Source organism: Brachypodium distachyon, chromosome 4 (genome assembly GCF_000005505.3).
Source record: "Brachypodium distachyon strain Bd21 chromosome 4, Brachypodium_distachyon_v3.0, whole genome shotgun sequence".
In the NCBI taxonomy this organism is placed as follows: domain Eukaryota; kingdom Viridiplantae; phylum Streptophyta; class Magnoliopsida; order Poales; family Poaceae; genus Brachypodium; species Brachypodium distachyon.
In genome coordinates, this window is record NC_016134.3 from 33290866 (window position 1) to 33311811 (window position 20946).

Genomic DNA, 20946 nt, shown 5'->3' on the forward strand with positions numbered 1-20946 from the left:
CAACGAGTTAGAAAGGCACAAAACACGACAACTATGACACACGAGGAAAGAAAACTCTATGAAAAAGAGCCATGTGGCATTATGAAAACTAACGTCAAGAAAAATTCATCGAAAAATTCAGCATAGATTTGGTTTTGAAAAACTCTGGTCACAAGAAAAACAGAAATGTAATTCAGATGGTTGTTTCAAAATTTACAGTAGCATTTTGATACCACAGAAATATTTTCTTAGTAAGGTTGGACTCAATAGAAATTCTCTTTAGGAATTGCATGCAAAATTGTCCATCGAAAAAATATTTCATTTTTCTCCCTACCAATTGAACAAAGCTTTATAGAAAAAACTCCTACGAAATAGATCTTCCCAAATTTGTAAGAAATTCCTTTGAATCAAATAGTATTTACATTTCAATCAAAGGAAAAAACACAAAAAAAAATTCACTGGCCTCATGCTCAAGAAAAAGCATGCATACAGTGTATTCAATGTTTCCTTTACACGTGGGATTCCAAAAACCAGAAATACAGAAGAAATGCATAATTACAATGGCATAAGTTCTTGAATCTTGTAGGATTAAATACTACAACGTGAAGTTAATTTGTTATAAAATGGTGAAGCCGACGAAAAGTTTCTATATTAATGAACCAATTAGTTTTTGTATAATTTAGTACAAATAAATATGTAGAAAAACTTCACGTGGACTGCATTCCTCCAAATCACACAACTCACCTAGGAAAAATTTCAAATACATTTTATTAAAATCCTTGATTGAAAAGGCTTGACTTGTTTGTTGAATCTCTACGTGCAAAGAACAACACAAAGTCCTCATAGTACATAATAGTCCCTTGATTTTAATTGCTTCGACTATTATTTGGATGTGCTTATTAAGATTCACGTGTTCTTCCTCTTCCTGTGAATCAAACCTCCCATTAATGCAGAATTTCTCGCCTCTCAAACTATATTGCCTCACATTTGTCATTGCATATTTGAGTCTTTTGGATGTATAACTTGGGTGCATCTATTTCTCAACCAACTAACGAAATTGTTTTCAAGTGGCTGTTTTTAGATTTTGATTTTCTAATGTGATGATTAATCCGATCGATTAGAACATGGACACTGTCCAAATTAAGAGGTCACCATCCCATGTGTGACACATTTTACGCGCTTGGTTGGGTACGTGTGTGGCTCAACCATGGTGATTTTTGCAAAATTAATTAAAAACACAACACACACAATAACTTTTGGATCGGACATCTAATTACAAAACCATTTCCACAATTGCATTTCTCGTGTCATGATCTTTAAAACTAATCACGTTTTTTCGACATTTTTTTTATATCATTTGCATTGCCTTATGTCACATAGTTTTAATGCCTTACGTCTTTTAGATATAGTACGCTAATTGCTATCTTTTGTACTGCGTTTGTGTATTTTGTATTGACTTGTTATACGTGTACTTATTAGTTTGTGTCTCATTTTGTTACGACATTGGCTTGTGTTTCATAGCTATATTGACTTAAATGTAAAACGTGTTTAAACATTGCCAATTCTATGAATGGACCGCCATCCAACCTGATTTTAGATATCACGTGAGATTGTTGTCAAACGGTTGCATCCAGAAGCAATATACTCCCGCTTGTCCGCATGGAGAATAAATGACCACAAATGGATCCATTACGTGGCTTTATAGATAACCTGAAAAAAAATCACAGCTTTGGTCCTGTTTTAAATAGTATTATATCAAATCTGCAATTCTAGTTTCAAGTTGTAGGTGTTGTCTATAAACTTAGTCAAATTTTGACAAAGGTAAAACATCTTAAATTTGAATGAGCATGAGAATTGAGAACGACACGGGGAATCTGTAATTGCAATGCTGAGTCGGTAGGAGGATGTTCACATTCCCTGCACTTCTCCCCACGACGCATTACGTCGCTCCAGACAAATTTGTCTTTCCTACACCAATCATCAGTCATCAGGACAAGCTAAAAACAATGGCACACGATTAATATATTATGCTGTATGAGACAACAGCTGGATCGGGAGATTGTTCTCTGGCTAGAGAAGTGGCTGGTCTCTTGCTGTAGACTGCAGACTTTTCTCCCTTGAATTATCGCAGTTGTTGAGCGTATAGAACATGGCATCCAAATATCCAATACATGTGTGGACACATGGTTCAGATCACCAGAGCATCTGTCCTGCTGAACCCCTGCATCAATGACAAGAGTTTAAGATGTTTGGGACAAGAACGCATGACAGGAGAGGTGGCCAGAGTTAGCGACATGCTTACATACCTGACATCATGTAAAATCAAGAACAGGCAGACAACATCATGTGATATCGTCATAATGGTATCAGAGTAACATCATCTCAGATATTGAGTATACTTTCCATACTTCCTCTAGGATAATTTTCCATCATTGCATTAGCCCAGGTCTTCTCCTCTTGAGCTTCTGCTCATCCTGTCATCCATGATCAAAAACAACATTTTTCCTTCGAGAAATGCTGGATATGCTTATGGTCTGATGGAAACATTTCTTTTTTTGCCAGAAACTACAGCAGAAACAAGAATAGGTTTGAACTGAAATAAAACATGACAGCTTCACCAAAGCAATAAAAAAAAAACTGAGTGAATGGGATACATTACAACATGCCATCTCCTTGTGACTTCCTCTCAAAATTGGCTGACCATTTGGTGCATGGCGCCAACCAAGAGAAACTCACAGTACTGGCAGTAAACAAATAGCAAGTCCAGTGATTAAAAAAAAATAGAATGCCTGCAAAGTTATATTCTTAATTCAACAAAATATATCGTCCTTCCCCATGCCCATGCACCTCAGAACTGAACTTTGTGTTCTTTATTTACAAGCTGGATGTCAAACGATACATCAGAATATAGCATCAGCTCCACTTTATCAGTGAAACTTGCCATTACAAGCACCAGATCACCACTTGCTGTCATCACTTCAGTGAAGCCAAGCGTGACAGTCTGACAGAAAGCAGTTTAACACTTTCCTTGACAATCAGCCCACTGAATCCCATTAGCACCACTATGCAGAAATAAATGGAACAAAGCAAGCATACCAGAGCAGAAGGACATGTTCTATACAGTAAATCTTGAGCTAGCTACGCCCCTTCCTGTCACTCTATCAACGCGACGGCGACCAAAGGGCAATCCAAACAATGATCGAACCACGCCTCCAATATCTGTCTTGCAGAGTGGGCATACTGCATTTATCTTGAGCCATTTATCAACACATTGCACATGAAACAAGTGAGTACAAGGAAGTTCACGGAGTTCATCGTCGTCACCATACTTAGTAAGGCAAATGCAGCACACCTGCACCAATATCAGGAGATGTTGACAGTTACGACACGTGAATCATGCTGAGAAACAGAGCAAATGTGCCCATGTGAGTATATTGAGAACTGATATGGTGCAGTATTTGGAGAACTGGCATCAAGTTAATAGTGGCAAAGCTGTGAAGAGTAGGTACACTAACAAATATCAACCAAGCCACGCAGTTTCAGAAAAAAAAAAGCCGCATGGAGTAGCTAGCAATAACCTAAGAGGGAACATGCAAAGCTATAGTATAATAGAAGAAGGTGGTCCTTACAAATCAAGAATATCTCCCTAAAGCACTTGAGATCAATCTGTGCTACACAATGAGAATAGAATATATTTCCATGCTTGTCTGGAGAAGTTGTATAGAAAAATCATCGACTATACCACTTATTGATAAATATTCTGAAGGTAGACCAATAAATGAACCACATAATACCGAGTGTTTATGCTGCCACTTGCATTGATTATAGGTATCTTTACTAAATTATGAAGTATATGAAAGATGATAGCAAGTCCCTACTTGTCGAATACCATGACACTGGAAAAGGAAGTGGAATATATACTCACAGCATCTTCAGCTGAAACAGTTCTTTCCTTCTTAGTCCCTGGGCCCAGGATGCCACCCTCGCTAAGATTCTCTGAGCTCGAAGCATAGTCAAGCCCCCAGTTTTTGCTCCGTCTTGGTTTGAATTTATAGGTTGGCAGTGCTTCAATTAGCTCTTGAGTAGCTCCTCTAGTTTGACCCAAATCCTCTTGGAGGCGCAGAACAGAAATTAAGCATGGAAAGCAGCAGCATATCGCTGCACACATGATGAAAGGAACAGCATACCCAACACAACTAAGTGCAAGGAATGCTAAACATAGCCTAGAATGGGGAGCAGAGTCAGTTGGGAGTTCAAAATGTAATGAAAGAAACAGTTAGCAATGCAACTACCTATACATATTGGGAGCGTCCTGAGCATCTGAAGAAGTGCCACGCCCACCAAAAATCCACACATTGCCAACAACAAACCATACAGCAAAGAAACAGTCTACAGCTGTCTTGGAATGGTAAGCCAGTATGCTGGGCCTGTAATGCATAATTACGTCAGATAACAGCACTCATTCATTTCAAATTGGTGCATACAGCCAGATATTAATTATAATACGCACATCCCCTGGCTCTACAAGTTAGGAACCAAATATGAATACTTAAGACTAGAGTAAACTATCAGCAATCTCACTCTAGCTAAACAGGACATTTTATGTTTCACATCATTGCATGCTTCTCTCAAGCACAACACAGAAGGGATCATCCCACAACCACTCTAGTGAGAAATCTGAAGGAGACATGATAATATTATGCCATGGAGTGAGAATTGCAGTAGCCCATGGTACAAATTTCTAGTACTCTTCTATACTTCCACAGTAAAAATGAGCAAACATAAAATTAAATAGGGTTATAGAACCACTGAATTGTAGAATCCTTCATGTATTTTCTTTCTTTTCTCTTTTGGGCGGAACTTCGCGTGGTAATTTTAATTTATATATGCTACTCCCTCCGATCCATAAATAGTGTCGCCCATTTTGTATTAAGTTAGTACAAATTTTGTACTACGTGGGTGACACTTTTTATGGATCGGAGGGAGTAAAAGATATGAATGCATCACAATCTGTGGTGACACAATATTCTTTAACTTTGAAGTGATTGATCGTGGGCTATGGCACACTAAAATTGATATCAGACATATCATTAGTGACATACACAAGTAATTAGATTGGTACATATTAAGTAAACAAATCAACATGATATTGCTCACAAGTGAATAATTCTACAATTATTTACTGGGCAATCAAAAGACCTGCAAAATTGTCCTTTCCAAATTCAAAACTCTTAGAAAGCCACCTAAATGAGTTCTTCATTTTTCAAGTTCTTACAACTGACCAGGTTAAACTGGCAAGCCATACAAAGAATGTACCATTGCAAGATAAGCATAGATAGGGAGAAGTACTGGAGAGAAGATATCCCTATGCTAATTTATATAAATTATCGTGGTGACTATAGAAAATGCTAAAATTAAAATAAAACTGATCTCTATAAACTGGGAATCTCATTTACTCATTGGTACTGGAGAGAAGACATCGCTAATTCGCTATGCTAATTTATATAAATTATTGTGGATTGTGGTGACTCTAGAAAATGCTACAATGTAAAATAAAACTGATCTCTATAAACTGAGAATTTCATTTACTTATTTCGCATGCGGCATTATGACCTTTGTTTAATTCTTCTCACAGATTCGTTTTCATATTGTATTTTTTTTCCTACAGTTGCCAGTTGCCACTGAATATAACATAAACTAATGTAACATCATTAAATAAAACAGTTTTCTTCGTAATTTCATTCCAATTTAACAATTAATTTGTTCATAGCACTTTTCAGATTTTTGGATAAAACATACGACATTACAGGACATACTGTGCATCGAAGGATTTCTCAATAAATAGAAGCTTAGGAAACATAACGTGAGTAAAAAAAATTCACCTTGGACAAGAAACTGTGATACACCCAAGATGCAAGACAGTACCACTGGTACGCTGATTGCGTCCTTCTGATGATTGAGAGGATGTCAGGGTAGGATAAGTGGTAGGTGGCTGTTCAGGTTCTTCCTCCGAAGGTCTGTTTCGATGGACATAGCGCCAATAAATAAGAGGAAGACTTGCAACGCAGCCAACTGTATAACCAATTATCCATGCAAACAAAGGGGCATGGGGAAGTTCATGAGTTGAAAGGATGAGGATGACAATAGCAGCTATAATCTGTGCTACATATATGACAAGTTCAAACGATATCCATAAACCAGAATTCCACAGACTTCTTCCATGACTATAGATACTATCTCTTCTAGGAAATGATAAACTGTTGGAGTTATATGCAGTTGGAGAGGTTGATGCTGAAGATTCTGGTGACGGAGTTCGTGTGCTTGTCGAAGGCCTATCTTCCTGATGTGGTTCATCTGTATCACTGTGCAGATCTTGATGACCGGTAGATGTTGATGCAGTTTCTCCATGTGCCACATTTATAACATGCTCGTGTGCATCATCACAGGTAGCATGCTCCATCAACAACTTGGATTTATCACTTTCAGCTTAATTCTAATCACAAAAAGGCACACACATACTCATCTTGGCTAACCATATGGGGATTCACCATCTTTTTAACCAGGAGCTGACAAAGGTCTGTGTTCTAGTGCAAATAGAGCAGAGGAGGATGTTGATTCTCGTATAATGTACACAACTTTAGTCTGTGCCTTATGATAACTTCACTTGCTTCATGGAAAATTCCAACTGAAAATTCCAAATTAGAAAACAAAGAACCTCTCACACATAGTGTTCCAAACATACAAAATGAAATTGAAGACTCAATCATGCATATAGTAGATTGACGAAGAATAAAAATGACCGTGACAGACAAAGCAGTAATTGGGAGTGAAAACTCCAATTCTTGAAGAGTACAATCCTGCTTATTCTTTTTTTCCAAAAGAATACTCATCATGTTTATTACTCCCTCCAATTCACAAAAAGCTGACATTCTTTACATGAATCTACTCAAACTTTCAAAACTTTGGCTACCAATATTTTCTAAATATTTCAATCACTTGGGAATCCTATGTGTTGATTTGTCCCCAGACTTGTTTAATAGTATCATAGATTTACCATGTTCCATAATTATAATACAATAAAAATTCATAGTCAAAGCTGTGTTTTGGAAACCATGGCAATGTCCAAATGTCAGTTTTTTGTGAAATGGGGGGAGTACACCATGGGCATGAGTACAAGAGAAAAAAATTATCGACCAATAAGGTTTTTATTTTCAACATTATTAATTGGCATATACAAATTCGTAGGACATTAAGGAGTAGAGACATCTTGAATCCAAGACTACAGAAACCATATCAGAAAGTCTCTAGACAGCCCTGGTCAATATCACTACTCTCCAAGCAAATAAGTTCTGCTATGACATAGTATCATGCTAAACCCATCAGTATCTAAACTAAAGCAAGCAACAACGATTGAACCATTTCAGGTGCAAGCTATTCTAGTTCGAGCTTTCAGAAACGACAACTCAATCGAAGTACGTTTCTTCCCGAATAGAAAAAAATGAAGCAGTATTAACAATTAGAAACTCAATTAAAGCAAGTCCCCAGTCAATCTGCTCCAATTATTTTCCCTTGTAGTCTGAAGAGTGAAAGCTAAACTCCATCCATCACCGCAGACGAACTTACGCAATAATAATCACACGAGGCAATACCCCAAATCATGAACATAACTGAAAAACAAAACTCAAAATAATTACGGTAAACCAAGAAACTGTGGCCGACACCTACTGCTGACAAAAAGGCAAGAAAATCCACACAAAACGCTACAGATCTCATCCTAACAACGAAGCCCCTTACTAGCAAATCCCTACCGCTCCATACGCTCCCAACAAAATAAAAAGAACCCAAGAAATTGCCGAAACCATCCCAACAGTGAATCTTGCTACAGAGAGCAAAAACCACAAAAAGATGATTCAAGAGCTCAAGAACTGAACAAAGAGAAGAGCACCGAAGAACTCACCGAATCCCTAGATCAATTGGTCCCCTAATCGACGGGGCTCCCGCGGTCTTCTGAGGGGTGGCCACGAGGGAAGGGAAGGGACTCAGGGAGGCAGAGCCGGGGTCCCTTTCGCGAAAGCGACTCAATTCATTTCCTCCGCCTCTTCTCATCTTCGGTGAACGGTGGACGTCCTGCCGCGCATCCGTGCTCCTGGTCCATGGACGGCAGTCAGACGAGTCGGTGGATGCGTTGGAGGGTGACACCGTGAAAGGATCCGTTGCCCCCGTGGGGATAGTCTATGCGGGTGGGAGGGGGTGCGGAGCTTGGCTTCGCGTGCGAAGAACGTGTCGGTCCAACTCTCTTCCTTCTTGTCTTTTTTTCCTTTTCTTTGTGCGGTACATTATTTTATTTTTTCAGGAGCGTTTTTATTTTGTTTTGAGGTCAGTTTCATCTGCAATATACTCTATCTGTCTCGTATTAACCTCTATGTCTCATGTTAACCGACCCAACTTTATCGAGATACGTATGTATCTACACACGAAAACGCTGCTAGATTACGACACTTATTATGAAACGGATAGATTAATTACTGACCGGAGGAGGCTCAGGATGAAATTATGACAGAGAAAATTGAGAGGGCCACCACTGTCTAACTGACTAACTCTTCAGCAAGGGAGAACATTACACTTTAACCAGCTTAACTGTGTTGAGATAAAAAGAGATGGATCATGGATTGGAGCGTCGCAGTGTTGAGCAGACTATTTTTTATGTTTCCAATCTATTGATGTCCTTGAGATATACTTTTTTTACAATGATTATTGCTCAATTTATTTGGAGTATTAGATAAGTTTGTGTAAATTTCACAAAAATAATATTCATATACTCTCAACGACATTTCACATTTGGTTCACAAACTTTTGATTTCAAGTCTAGTACTCTCTTCGTTTCATAAAGATTGGTATGAATTTGAATTAGCTCTAGATCGAAGAAAGTATCTTTTGGTAACGCAACCTGTTGGAGGAATTTCATGGACAGGATCGTGGGTCCAATAAAACTCAAACCAAACCCAAAGTGTGAGGCATTTCCATCAAAATGCCAACAAGGTCTAGTCAAGTCAATAAATGACTCAGATGGAGGAAAGGAACCTGATAAAAACACAAGAAGAACCGGTGCCTTGAACAAAATTGAAAAAACAAATTGTTTATAAGGCCTTAAGTAGAGTTTAAATTCCCATGAGACTCGGTTGGTATGTGCTTGAAATCAGAAGGCCAACATCTTCTCTACTGCATAAAGACCCAAGGGTCAAGGAAACTATAGAAGGACTCGTGATTTTTGTGAAACTACAAAGAGACCCAAGGAATCCAAGATATTCGGGAAAGTATCATTGCTAAAGCAACAACCAATATTGCTCAAAAATATTATAACTTTAGATAAATGGTTATAGATACCTAAAAATCATCAAAACTCACTAGGCTAACATGAAAATATCTAGGAAGTGCCAAGAAAATTTCACACATACTGAGGAGAGTTTCTTAAAATCTAAGAAAATATCTAGTATCCACATGTAACTATGCAATCTGAAGTTTAATTCTCCCTCCGATCCTTATTACTTGTCCCAGATTTAGTCCAAAGTTGAACTAAATCAACGGCAAGTAACATGGGTCAAAGGGAGTATCATATTTTCCATAATTATTATCAAAATTTATTTATTTTGAAATAAAATATTGTTTAATCTCCCGAAGGCAATTTCTGCCATTTCTTTGTTTAGTTATTATAGGAACCTCTGTAGCTAATAAATAGATGTTTCTTGGCTCCGACCTCTAAATAGTACTCCCTCCGTTTGGGAATATAAGGCTTATATTGAAGTTCATGTCATACTTTGACCAACAATTATATTTAGTATATGTACATAGGAGTTATACCATTAGAAAGAGTTTTTCGATACGAATCCAACAATATATATTTTGTGCTGCAATAATCTCATATTACTAATGTAATTTTCGGTCAAAAGCCCTCATGTGCTCTTTTTTTAGTGGTGGTGTGGTGGGGGGTGGGGGGGAGGGGGCAGGTGCTCTTGTTGACAGGATGGCAGGGGCAAACGGGCTCGAATGGGAGATGGGCTAGGTCATCCCTCAGCCAGATGGGCCAAGGGAATGGATTAGGCCCAAGAGAGAGATGGTAGTTATTTGGACCTAGGTTATGAGCTTAGGCCCGAGTAGAAGAGAGGTTGGATCTCCGGCCTTTCGGCCCAAGAAATAGGAAAGCCTTTTCATCAAACAAAGGGATTACTCTCAAAAAAAAACCGAAGGGATCACACCGAGACCAAAACGGGCACCTTGGCATTACATGTTCATGAAAGTTAATGGCACAGGTGAATTTCTGATTATTTTTGGTGCCGAAACTATTTTGATATACAAGGAAGAACGTCACAAACAAGAGTCTGCTATATTTGATGACTTGTACGGTGACGTACACGCCACACTAACACCTAGCTTATCGAACATCAATACCTCGTATATATTAGTACAAGTGTGATCTGAGGAAGAGAACAAGTTGAAAAGTGAAATGTAAGATCATCTCTAGAAGCTACCGATCTTTCCAAATCACGAAAACACCGATTCGGTCGACCGAACTCGTGTTATTCGGTTTCACTTTTACCCGACTAGAACAGAACCCATAAACTGGCCCGACCAGAACAGAACCCGCAAACTAGCCCGGGAGGAAAGTGAGCCACGGGAGGGCCGCCGCCGCCGGGAACCGCCTTCGAACCGGTGTAGCACGCTTTGGGGTACTCCATGCCAGACTTTTTTGCGACGGGGCCGGGCCGGTCCGAGCTCAGGCGAGTTGATCTACGGCGGCGACGGCGAGTGGCAGCTTGGGCGCGCAGCGGAAATTTTCGTCCCGCCAAAGCTGCGTGGTGTGTTTCGGTTCCCGGCCCACCCGATCTCTCGGATCCGAGTATATTGTGATTTTTCACCCGCGAGATCGGATTCCTGAATTTTTTTTGCCATTCAGTCCCCCTATTCGGTATCTACTCGGGTCCCTTTTTTCCTCCCGAATTCTTAAAGTGGTGGTTATATCTCGGTTGTTGCTCTAGCGAAGGTACAAGCATGAGCGGTCTAGTCCTTCTCTCCGTCGGGATCTGTACTTGTGCAACCTGGCCGTCTAATTTGAAGATCATATAGTTCTCAAAATTCGCTTGAAAGAAACACAAGAGGTGGGGTGCCCATTCCTACCATAGAATTTTCCATGAACATGATAGAATCAAACAACAAAATTGCTGTTGTCTGGCTCGGAGGAAGAAACTCTAATCGTCAAAACATGACACATGATTTCACAAAATAAAGTTACAAATTTCAGAACCAACTATGCTGGATAGGCTCACACTTGTATCGTATTTTTAATGGAAGAGAAAAAACCACAGCATAGGCACACGTTAACGTGGTAGCCTCCTTGTTGAAAGCAGAGTAACTTAAACGCATACATTGGAAGCAACCTATTGCCCACTTTTACGGATAGATCTCAATTACTGAAAGGGGACCCAGCACCGGCATGATTTTGTAGTCGTCACTGAATCCAGCGTCAGAAAATATGGCTTTCCACTCACTCTCGTCTCGTTCCGCCCCGTTTACGTACATCATGAACATGTTCTGTATGGCTTCCATCTCGCTGACTTTGCTGTCCCCCAGCACCGATCCCCTCACCATGTCTATGATGATGACCTTTCCTCCAGCATTCCTAGCAGGGATGGCTTCCTTGCAACGTGCAAGTATCTTGACGCAGTCGTCGTGACCCCAGTGATTCAAAACGTTCTACAACAACGGACATAGAGAACCAATTTGAAGGTCTAAAGAGGACAAACCATTCAGTGAAAGAAGAGTATGCAATCAAATTGACGAGTATCCGTAAACAAGTGATATTGATACCTTGAGTAAGGCAGCGTTGGCAGACGGAACGGATTCAAACATGTCACCGGCGACGAATTGCAGATTGCCCTCACCGGCGGCGCCGGCGGCGGCCTGCTGGCCGACAACGTGAGGAAGGTCCAGCACGGTGCACTTGATGCGCGGGAAAGCCTTGGCGATGACCTGCGTGCCGGCGCCATTGCCGCCGCCGACGTCGACCAGCGAGCTCAGCCCGCGGAAGATGCGGCCCTTGTCGAAAATCACGACCTCCAGGAAGAGCTGGCTGTCGGCGGCCATGGACTCGTTCAGCACGCCGTTCAGCGCGGCGTCCTTGCTGGCCATCTCCGCCTGGGCGCAGCCGTGCGCCAGCTCGAAGAGAGAGCCGGAGCCGGAGCTACTGCCGGCTCCGGCTGCCGCGGCCGCCGTCGTCGGCTCGCTCCTGAGCCAGTCGCTCATGCTGAAGAAGGAGGAGACGACGAGAGGGTTCGTCAGGAAGGGCACCACGGGGGAGATGTTGCGGTAGCCCACGAGGAATCGGCCCGCCGTGGTCAGCCCGTACACGACGGCTCCGGAGCCGCCCTGATCAGCCGGCTTGGCGGTGAAGATGCCGGAAGCGCTGAGGAGTTCCATGACGCGTTTGATGTCCGGGAGCCTGGCCGGATGCACCGAGGCGTCGCTCGCGATTTCGGCGAGCGTGGCAGAGCCGCCGCGGCGGTGAATGGCGGCCGGGATGCCGAGATCCACGGCGCATTTGAGCGCCATGGACTTGACGTAGCCGATCGTGTGGTTGTGGAGCTCGGCGAGAGCTACCAGCAAGTCCTGAGGACTCACTTCGGCCAAGAGTTTAAGCCCCATGTCGATCTGCTAGAGTTTAGTTCGCTGCAAATCAAAGCTTGTATGTGCAGCCTTTGGCTCAGTTTTTGGTCCCTTTATAGAGGACGGAACGAAATGATACACTGTAAGTATCTCTCTAGCTGCCGTGTGAAACGGAAAAATAGGCCAAGAGAAGCAATTGCATCCGTCGACACAGAGTAAACTATTTACACTGTTGGTACTAATGAAATTCCAACTGCAGAGGTTTAGAAGATCACGCACAAACAAGTTCGTACGGTCGAATTCAGGAATTTTATCGTTGCACACAAGAAAACATCCAAGGGAAACATCCAACACGCGTATGAGAAGAACACAAGAATCCATAACGAGACGCCTGCGGCTCGCGATGCAAGCACACTACTGCCAGGGGTATTCAAATACGGGTCCGCTTCAACCCGCCTCACACAACACTAGTCGCTTTCATTCATTAAATCTAGAGTAACTATTTTCCACTTTGCATGTTTGAACTATAGTTTTAACAAATAATTAACTTACTGGCAAACAAATTAAATCATTCTCAATATGCTCGAAAGTGCTCGTAGGAGTGTGTGCGTTTGCAAGGGTGTGAGTGTCTGTGCTTGTAATGTGTTTGTAAAAAAAAATCATTATCAATATTTTAAAAGAAAATGAAATGGTTGGCTAGAAAGAACTAGCCAACCAAAAGTGTAAGGAGTCGATCATGAACGGGCACCGGCTAGCAAACCAACCATGTTGCTAGCCGTTAGATCCTGAGGGGTTCATTACACACCTTCTGTTTGTAGCAAAAAAATGCCTTCAGCGCTACAAAAAAATGCCTTCAGCAATCACGACCAGTTTGGCCCCCGAAAAATCAAACATTAGGCCAAAGATGACAGCCCATTCGAACATGTGCTATGGGGAATTTTATAGTTAGTCTAGTACTGGTACGGGCTATTCTGTCCTTTTAGAAAAAAAACTAATTTTCTAAATGGAACTAATTAATGAAAAGAAACTAATTTTCTAAATGGAACTACTTAATATGAACAAAAGGGACAAAGCTACTCCATCCGTTTCCCAAAACATCTCATATCGATTTTTGCACTTGGAACAAGGCAATTATCGTTTTTAGCATCTGAGCATTCTTATTGGCTTAAAAGAAAATGAGTGTGGACAGTTATTGTCTAGGTGCGGGAGCCACGAGAAAATAAGATGTACTGTGTAATCCAGAAGAAAAAAATTATACGAGATGTTTTGTGAAACGGAGTGAGTAGAAAATAAAGCCTATGGGTTCATCTCCATTATAATGGAATCACCTCCAATATTGATAGCTTCTTGCGCTGTTAGCGCCAACGACACTATCTATCTATTGTGCTTTGTTGCCATATCGCCTTGTCTCCCCTTTGGCACGCGCCTTTTTTGACCGCCCCGCTGGTTTCCCATTTGTGCCCCTCACGACGCGTGCAGGGCCCCAACGGGATTTTGTAGACCCGAAAGACTCATCAGAACCCTGAAAAACTCAGTTTGATAGATGTCCTTTGAAATTCATCCCGGCACAACACCTCCATTGGCGGATCCACGTTGAGGGACTGCACCCAAAGATCCTTGGCTTTGGATCCGCCACTAAGTGCCTCTGACTGGGAGCACCCGATGCTTCCTGGTTCCACACATCTGCATCTCCACGTAATGCCTTATCGCGGCCATCGGGTTCAGGCTTTGCAACATTCGTTACTTTCTCATGCATATATCGATAAACTTTTATAATGAACTGTACGATTAACGTACCAATCACCCGTGTACTTTCGAAATTAGACTCAAACCCAATTTATTTCCAAGTTAGAGTATGAGAGGAGGGTTTATTTTAGGGTTAGATTGGGTCGCCCCTGTGGTGGCCGTAAAACTCCCAACCCTCATCTCCTTTAAATAAGTCCTCAAATCCCCTCTAAAACTCGGATTTTGATTACATTTGTTTTCCATAAAGAAATCACCACCATTGTACCACAAACCTCAACCTCTTGATCAAATTAGCTATTGCATTTAAAACGATACTCGCAGTACTTGTACTTCCTACTATTTTTCTTGCTTGTGCTCCATTGATATCATGAAAAGACATTCATGGTCAGGTCAGTGTTGCTAGCAAGATCAATTTCTGTCGGAGTTGGTTCCAAATATTGCAGGCCGCCACATGCACGCGTCATACGGTTATCTCCGGATCATGAGGGTCATCCCCACCTAATTAACAGTTATTCTCGCTGAAAGATAAGTAATTAAACCTAAAGTGCAAGGATCCGGAGAATCAAAGCCTATGTGAGCAAGATAAAAAAAGAGAGAGGAGCACACGTGCATGCAAGATAGAGCTCAGTGGTAGGAGGAAGTGTGAGACTCGTCATTGGTCTGGTGTGACTAAGGCAGGACATCTAGAGGCTCGGCGTACTAATAGTGTTTCTACCCGAGCACGCACATACTTGTCGTCGAAGCAGTCACTGCCATCAATTCTTGAAAGTAGTAAACATCATTGTCCCGCTTCCAGTTATTGTCGCACCACCTTTGATCCACCTTAATTCTGTGGCGGCAAAGGGACGTCTTCCTGTTGACACCAGCAACAGATTACATGGCAAAGTTAATAGACATTGCAGTTTAAATTGTCGCTCTTCATCCACATCAACAAAATCTTGTACATGGTAAAGTTTCCAATAAATATCGAAGATGCCCTTATAAGAAAATCAAGTCCAAGCCAACAGAGGTCCATGCATGAAGGCTTCAAGATGGCAAAAGGCATATTCTGCAAGATGAAGCTTGTTGGAATCTGTGTCAAATATAAGTCTGAGTTGGGTTATGGTTGGACTTGTAGATTAGATGTTTGAGTCTATCTTTTATAGGAAAATAAGGAAAAATTTCAATTAAGTACCTCATCCTTTTCAATTTATACGCCCATCTAAAAAATATTAAATTTTTATTTTGTAAGCCCATCTGCCTTGGGAATAAGCAAATTTAATTACGCCTAGACCAATACTATGTAATTTGGGTCTCCAATGTGAAATAAAGCAATACTTGAAAAAGACAAGTATGCATATATACTTCATCAATGGTTAGTCGAACATATAAATGGACACTCTTTGACTAGTATGAATTAGAAGATGGACTTTCTAATCAGAAGTTAGGGAGTATATTGACAATTCAAACTGGACCTAGTCTAAATTGTGAAACTAGAAAGCAAGCTGTGTGTGGGATCACAAACCGCCCGGACAGGAATTTTGTCGTCGTTTTCCAGACTACACAGGATTGACCTGTTAATTTGGAGAAAATCATGCGGGTCCCAACAGTCTGCACATACAGAGTATTCGCTTTGTTCGGATTTATAAGGCATGCACGTATTTCATGGTTGTCGGTTTGATAAACTAAATATGTACTTATATTACACAAAAAGTATATCACTAGATAATCAAATGAAGTATTTAATGATATACTTTTTTGGTCATATAACTTATATCTCCTTAGTTAAATTGGCGACCTACGAACCAGGCCAGCCGCATTTCAATGGCCCATACATTTTTTCCTCGCAACAAATACACTTAATTTTTTCTCTTCTTTGGTTGGTCATAGTGCATAGTAATTTAGACTAGTAGCATGTCTTTATTATGTGTCTAAGTTACTACCTTAATAGTGGGGAGTAACTTATACATGTGGTATCTTGCATTGTTCATATATTATGATGTAGACTCATCTTGTCTTGATTTGTGTGATGTTATGGTAACATATTAGTTACCACATTTTTTTTTCCATTTATTATTATGCCATGTCACCAAAATGACTAGTTGACATGCATGTTATTATCCAAGTTACTTGCACTATTTGAGTAGTCCGATGGATACGAGTACAAGATGCTACGACCTACCTAAATAAAATATCCCCGCGATGAGCAACTGGACAGAAAAAATGTGGTCGTCCAATTCATTAATTCATTTACTCCCGATCACGAAAACTTAAATGACCCGGCGACTAAGTTCTCCAACGTTGATAGATACGTACGGATAACGCAATTTTCCCGAAAGCTAATTATGTTTTGATAGTGACCATTACTGGCAACCTGTCCATTAAAGCGTAGCAAATAAAAATTGATGCTAATTGGTACTTGCCCTCTAATTGGTCAAACCATCAGTGCATCTACAGTGATTCGTGTGCCCACATGTCTTTTGATCATACAAGTGTGCACAGTGTGTGACCATCCGCTGCCATCTGTTCTAAAAAAAAGATCATAATATACGTAGAAAATATGCAATTGTTTCCATTGTCATGTACTAGTTACTACAGCTAAGAGCGCGTGCATAATGAAATAATTTCCAGGGCTTGGTGAACACGCACATCATTCTATGGAAACAGAAGAAAAAAAATGAAGATATATTGAAATATTATGAAATGTCAGAACCTCAGAAAATTTGCAATGGCCGTTTGGATCCACCACTTTGATTTTTTTTTCCGGAATTTTAAGCGAGAACATGTAGACGAGACACATAAAGAAATTTTACCAAGACGTGCATCTGTTAGAAATCCTCTAAAATTCCTATGAATTGATGATTTGTTCCATATGAATTTTATTGAATTTATACAACCCGAGTTATTTAAAAAATCCTAATAAATAGAATCTCTTAAATTCTTCGAATCCAAAGGAGGCTTTAAATATCCCGTTAGTTGCTAGTTAGCAAAATGATTTTTTCCTCTTTGATCGATCGTTATTCCAACCGTATTTAGCCAGATTGCATTTCTAATTTTATACTTCAACTAAGATTTTGTTTTTGTTTTTGCGAAGATATATACTTCAACTAAGATAACCATGTGCTCCCATCATGAGCTGTGTGCACTGTGCAGATCGATCAACAGTATGACGGATTTAACATCAATGAAAATTTGCATAAGGAGGTCAAAAGCACTCTACGTAGCTGGATCGAGGGAGTACATAGTTTTTCCAGGTTTGTTTAGAATATAAGATCTTTATTGGAAAACATATGTGAGGAACTAGATCTTTCCTTCTCAGCTATATCGGTGCCATCAAAAGTACTGTATTATCAGGTCAATAAATGAAGAATTGATCATATGGGGATGCCAATCTAGGATTTGCCACTCCACAAAGTCCAAATTGATACACTCCCGGTATAAATGCAAGCCACCCAAACTTATCCAGGATATTTTTTCTTTCGCGTGGTTATGTCCATGTGCAAGCTGGACTGTCGATAGGTAAGCATCAACATTGATGATTGACGAACAAGTTTCGTCAAGAAAATCCCTTCATGCGTAGGCTGTTCGTTTCATTCATTATGGCCTTTGAACTGTATAGTTATCGGTCCGTTTCACCTTAAATGTCAGAATTCTACTAGTCAATCAACTACTTTTGATCCCTGCAAAAAAAGAAAATCAACTACTTTTGACAACATGGTTATTGACGTTTTTTTACCGTACTACAAGGATCGATCGGAGTATCAATTCTTGATCCATCCCGTTGCTGAGAAGCGTGAATGTTTGGAAGAAGAAAAACTGTCAATTGGAGAAAAAGAGATGCTTCTTGAATCTGTTGCACATGGTATTTCATCTTACACGACTTTAGGCTTCTTTTGATTTAAAGGATTTTCATAAGAATTTTGAAAGCTTGAAATTCTTAGAAATTTTTTCTATGTTGGTCGTTTGATTCGTAGAATTAAATCCTATAGGATTTTTTTCTAAGGATTCATTTGTACTACATTCCATATAAAATTTACATCCACTCCAACTTCTTGGAAAAAATTCTTTGGTCCAATCAAACAAATTTTGATGTAAACAAAATCTTATAGGGCTCGCTCAAGTGGACATGACATTACGATCCTACATTTTTTTTATTCCTTAACTTTTCCAATCCTATGAATCAAGAAGGCCCTTAGTCTTTACAATTCCTGGACAAATCTGTAAGTAGTGCTTGGTTCATGTCATGGAGTGGACTGTTGTGTTTGGTATTCAATGTAATACTCCCTCTGGCTTACAAAATTGAGATTATTGTTGTGTTCGTTTCCTAGAATATAGAACATTAGAATGAAACTATATGGTTTCTCAAAAGGAAATATTCCTCCAATATGTCTAACCATCTCATTCTTAAAAAAAATAGGAATCATTTGATTCCAAGTGAAACCGCCGCTTCTAGGTGTTTGGTTACAAGAATATAACAAAGTAAACCGTTCCATTCCATTTCATTCATATAAGAATACAACTGTTTCATTCCGTTCCACCTTGCTCTACAACCAAAGGAATCATGGACGTGATGGATCATTATTACGAAAAGACAATGAAAACTAGAATAGAATTTGCTAAATTGCTTGGTGGACAATGTGTGGTTTGAAAAATTAGGAGACATAGATTTTTCGAGATATTTTTTTCTTTCGAAAAGGGGGGGCATGCACCAGTCTCTGCATCGTGCGATGCACACAGTCATAATATTATTACGCCAAAAATAACACATCATCGATCTCAGTTACATCTCAAAAGAGTTCGAAAAAGCTGAAAACTCATCCATCTCAATTACATCAAAAAATTACCCCAGCCTAGAATCGACGTGCCACCCAAACCAGCTGTTGAACTCCATCAACTCTTTGTCCACCATCGGAAGTAGAGGTGACCAAGAGCGGAGCCAGTATGTCGCCATACAAACCACCTGCAAAATATTCAAAGTTTTTTTTGTTAAACACCAAATCATTCTGACAATTCCAAATAGACAACCAAATCGCACAAACCCAACAAGAATAAGTGATTTGAGACACTTCTCCATCTGACAAAGTCAACGGGCAAACAAATTCATAATGCACGCGGGAGGTGGGAGATTAAAAGTCACACAGACAACTCTCCATACTAATTGAGCCAAAGGACACTCGAAAAACAATTGAGGTATAGTTTCATTCTTATCACCAAAAACACGTTTTTTGCAACCCTGCCAATTTCTTTTAGCTAAATTGTCCTTAGTCAGTACAACCCCGTGACAAAGAAGCCAAGCAAATATCTTTATGTTGAGAGGAATCTTAAGTTTCCAAATAATCTTATTGCGAAAGTGACTATCAGTATTACTAAAAAACTGATCAACATAGTATGACCCCAAAGAAGACAACACATAGAAAAACGAATTTGGTTGGTCTACAAGCTGAACCATAACAAGTAGTTTGATGCACAACTCGTCCCAGACAATCAATGTAGCCCCAACTATGTTCCTCCTAAAGTAAATATTCAGAGGTACAATAGTCAACACTTCAGCAACAAATGTCTGACGGTTCATCGCACTTCTGTAACGCGAAGCAAAATGACCTTCAAGGCGAGAGCGTGATCCACCCACCTATCTTTTCAGAAGTTCACCGCCAAACCACCCTTAACATCGAGCGACACATGAGGGATGAAAAACTGTCGCACCCACATCAATCCCTTCCAAAAGGGAGAGTCGGATGCCCTCAACTCCACCTGGGAAAGGGATTTAGCATAAAGATACTTGTTACGAAGCAGCTCAAGCCAAATGATTTTCCGAGATATTCATTGTAATATTCTTGCAGTGTTAGTGAAGCGGAGATTTAGATTAGTAGAGAACCCTGATTCTCTCTATGCTCAAGCCCTCAAAGCTAAGTATTATCCCGATGGATCCCTTTTCCCACTACCTTCCAAAAAATAATCTGCCACAGTAAAGAGGGGATCTTTTATACGTGGCGAAGTGTGATTAGAAGGCTTCGAGCTTTCAACAAACATATTATCTAGCGTCAGACAGATGACAGGAAAAATTTGTGTATTGTCTTTGAGGGGATATTGGCCGCATCCGTTAGAAGATGGTATCTCGGGATATCTTCAGCCGAGCTGGCTGGCTGCCTACACTAGTCGCTTGCTTTATAAATAGATTCGCTATGCTAGATCATTGTTGTTTGCTTATTTTTGTGTCTATTATGTTTGATCAGTGATTTGCCAAACTCAAATTTTGACTCTGCAATAAAATGGTTGTGTGCATCGCTTGATGCAGAGGCAGGTGAATTATATCCTGATTGGTCACAATCTGTTGACTAGCTAAGAGTAAAATGCACCGTAGGTTCTAAAACTATTCGGGGTGTGTCAATTGAGTACTAATTCTATCAAAGTGTATATTTAGACCCTAATTCTTTGTAAGTTGTTCACGTGTGGTCCAAATCAAGCCCAAGCCTCTGCTGACCGGCTAGGTGGCAAGTTGACTACCACGCTGGATAACTGTTGAGTCACTTGAAATTGCAAATAGGCCCAACCATTCATTTTGCAATTTCAAGCGGGGTGGGAGAA

The 20946-nt window shown here is 40.2% G+C and overlaps 2 protein-coding genes across 3 annotated transcripts; both read right to left on the reverse strand.

The window, feature by feature from the left end:
• Window positions 1-2749: 2749 nt before the first annotated feature.
• On the reverse strand, window positions 2750-8100 carry LOC100834830 (E3 ubiquitin-protein ligase At1g12760). 2 transcript variants are annotated; one of them, XM_024463232.1, is made up of 5 exons: window positions 7937-8100; window positions 5862-5996; window positions 4272-4406; window positions 3905-4202; window positions 2750-3331 (listed from the first exon to the last, which is right to left on the reverse strand). In XM_024463232.1, exons 1-5 carry the CDS (start codon window positions 8083-8085, stop codon window positions 3095-3097), a joined length of 954 nt encoding a protein of 317 aa, XP_024319000.1. In that variant the 5' UTR covers window positions 8086-8100; the 3' UTR covers window positions 2750-3094. The 2 variants fall into 2 exon arrangements, with proteins under 2 accessions (XP_024319000.1, XP_010238064.1); XM_010239762.3 differs by having other exon boundaries at window positions 5862-6664; window positions 7937-8072.
• Window positions 8101-11217: 3117 nt separating this feature from the next.
• LOC100822684 (acetylserotonin O-methyltransferase 1) lies at window positions 11218-13012 on the reverse strand. The gene is made up of 2 exons (XM_003577941.4): window positions 11842-13012; window positions 11218-11727 (listed from the first exon to the last, which is right to left on the reverse strand). Exons 1-2 carry the CDS (start codon window positions 12673-12675, stop codon window positions 11425-11427), a joined length of 1137 nt encoding a protein of 378 aa, XP_003577989.1. The 5' UTR covers window positions 12676-13012; the 3' UTR covers window positions 11218-11424.
• Window positions 13013-20946: the final 7934 nt, after the last annotated feature.

Coding starts and splice junctions, on each gene's coding strand:
- LOC100822684 (XM_003577941.4), bottom strand. CDS start 12,675: ATGGGGCTTAAACTCTTGGCCGAAGTGAGTCCTCAGGACTTGCTGGTA. Junction 11,728..11,841: donor CCAACGCTGCCTTACTCAAG/GTATCAATATCA, acceptor CCGTTGTTGTAG/AACGTTTTGAATCACTGGGG.
- LOC100834830 (XM_010239762.3), bottom strand. CDS start 6,439: ATGGAGCATGCTACCTGTGATGATGCACACGAGCATGTTATAAATGTG. Junction 4,203..4,271: donor GACGCTCCCAATATGTATAG/GTAGTTGCATTG, acceptor TCCCCATTCTAG/GCTATGTTTAGCATTCCTTG. Junction 3,332..3,904: donor CTGTTTCAGCTGAAGATGCT/GTGAGTATATAT, acceptor ATATTGGTGCAG/GTGTGCTGCATTTGCCTTAC.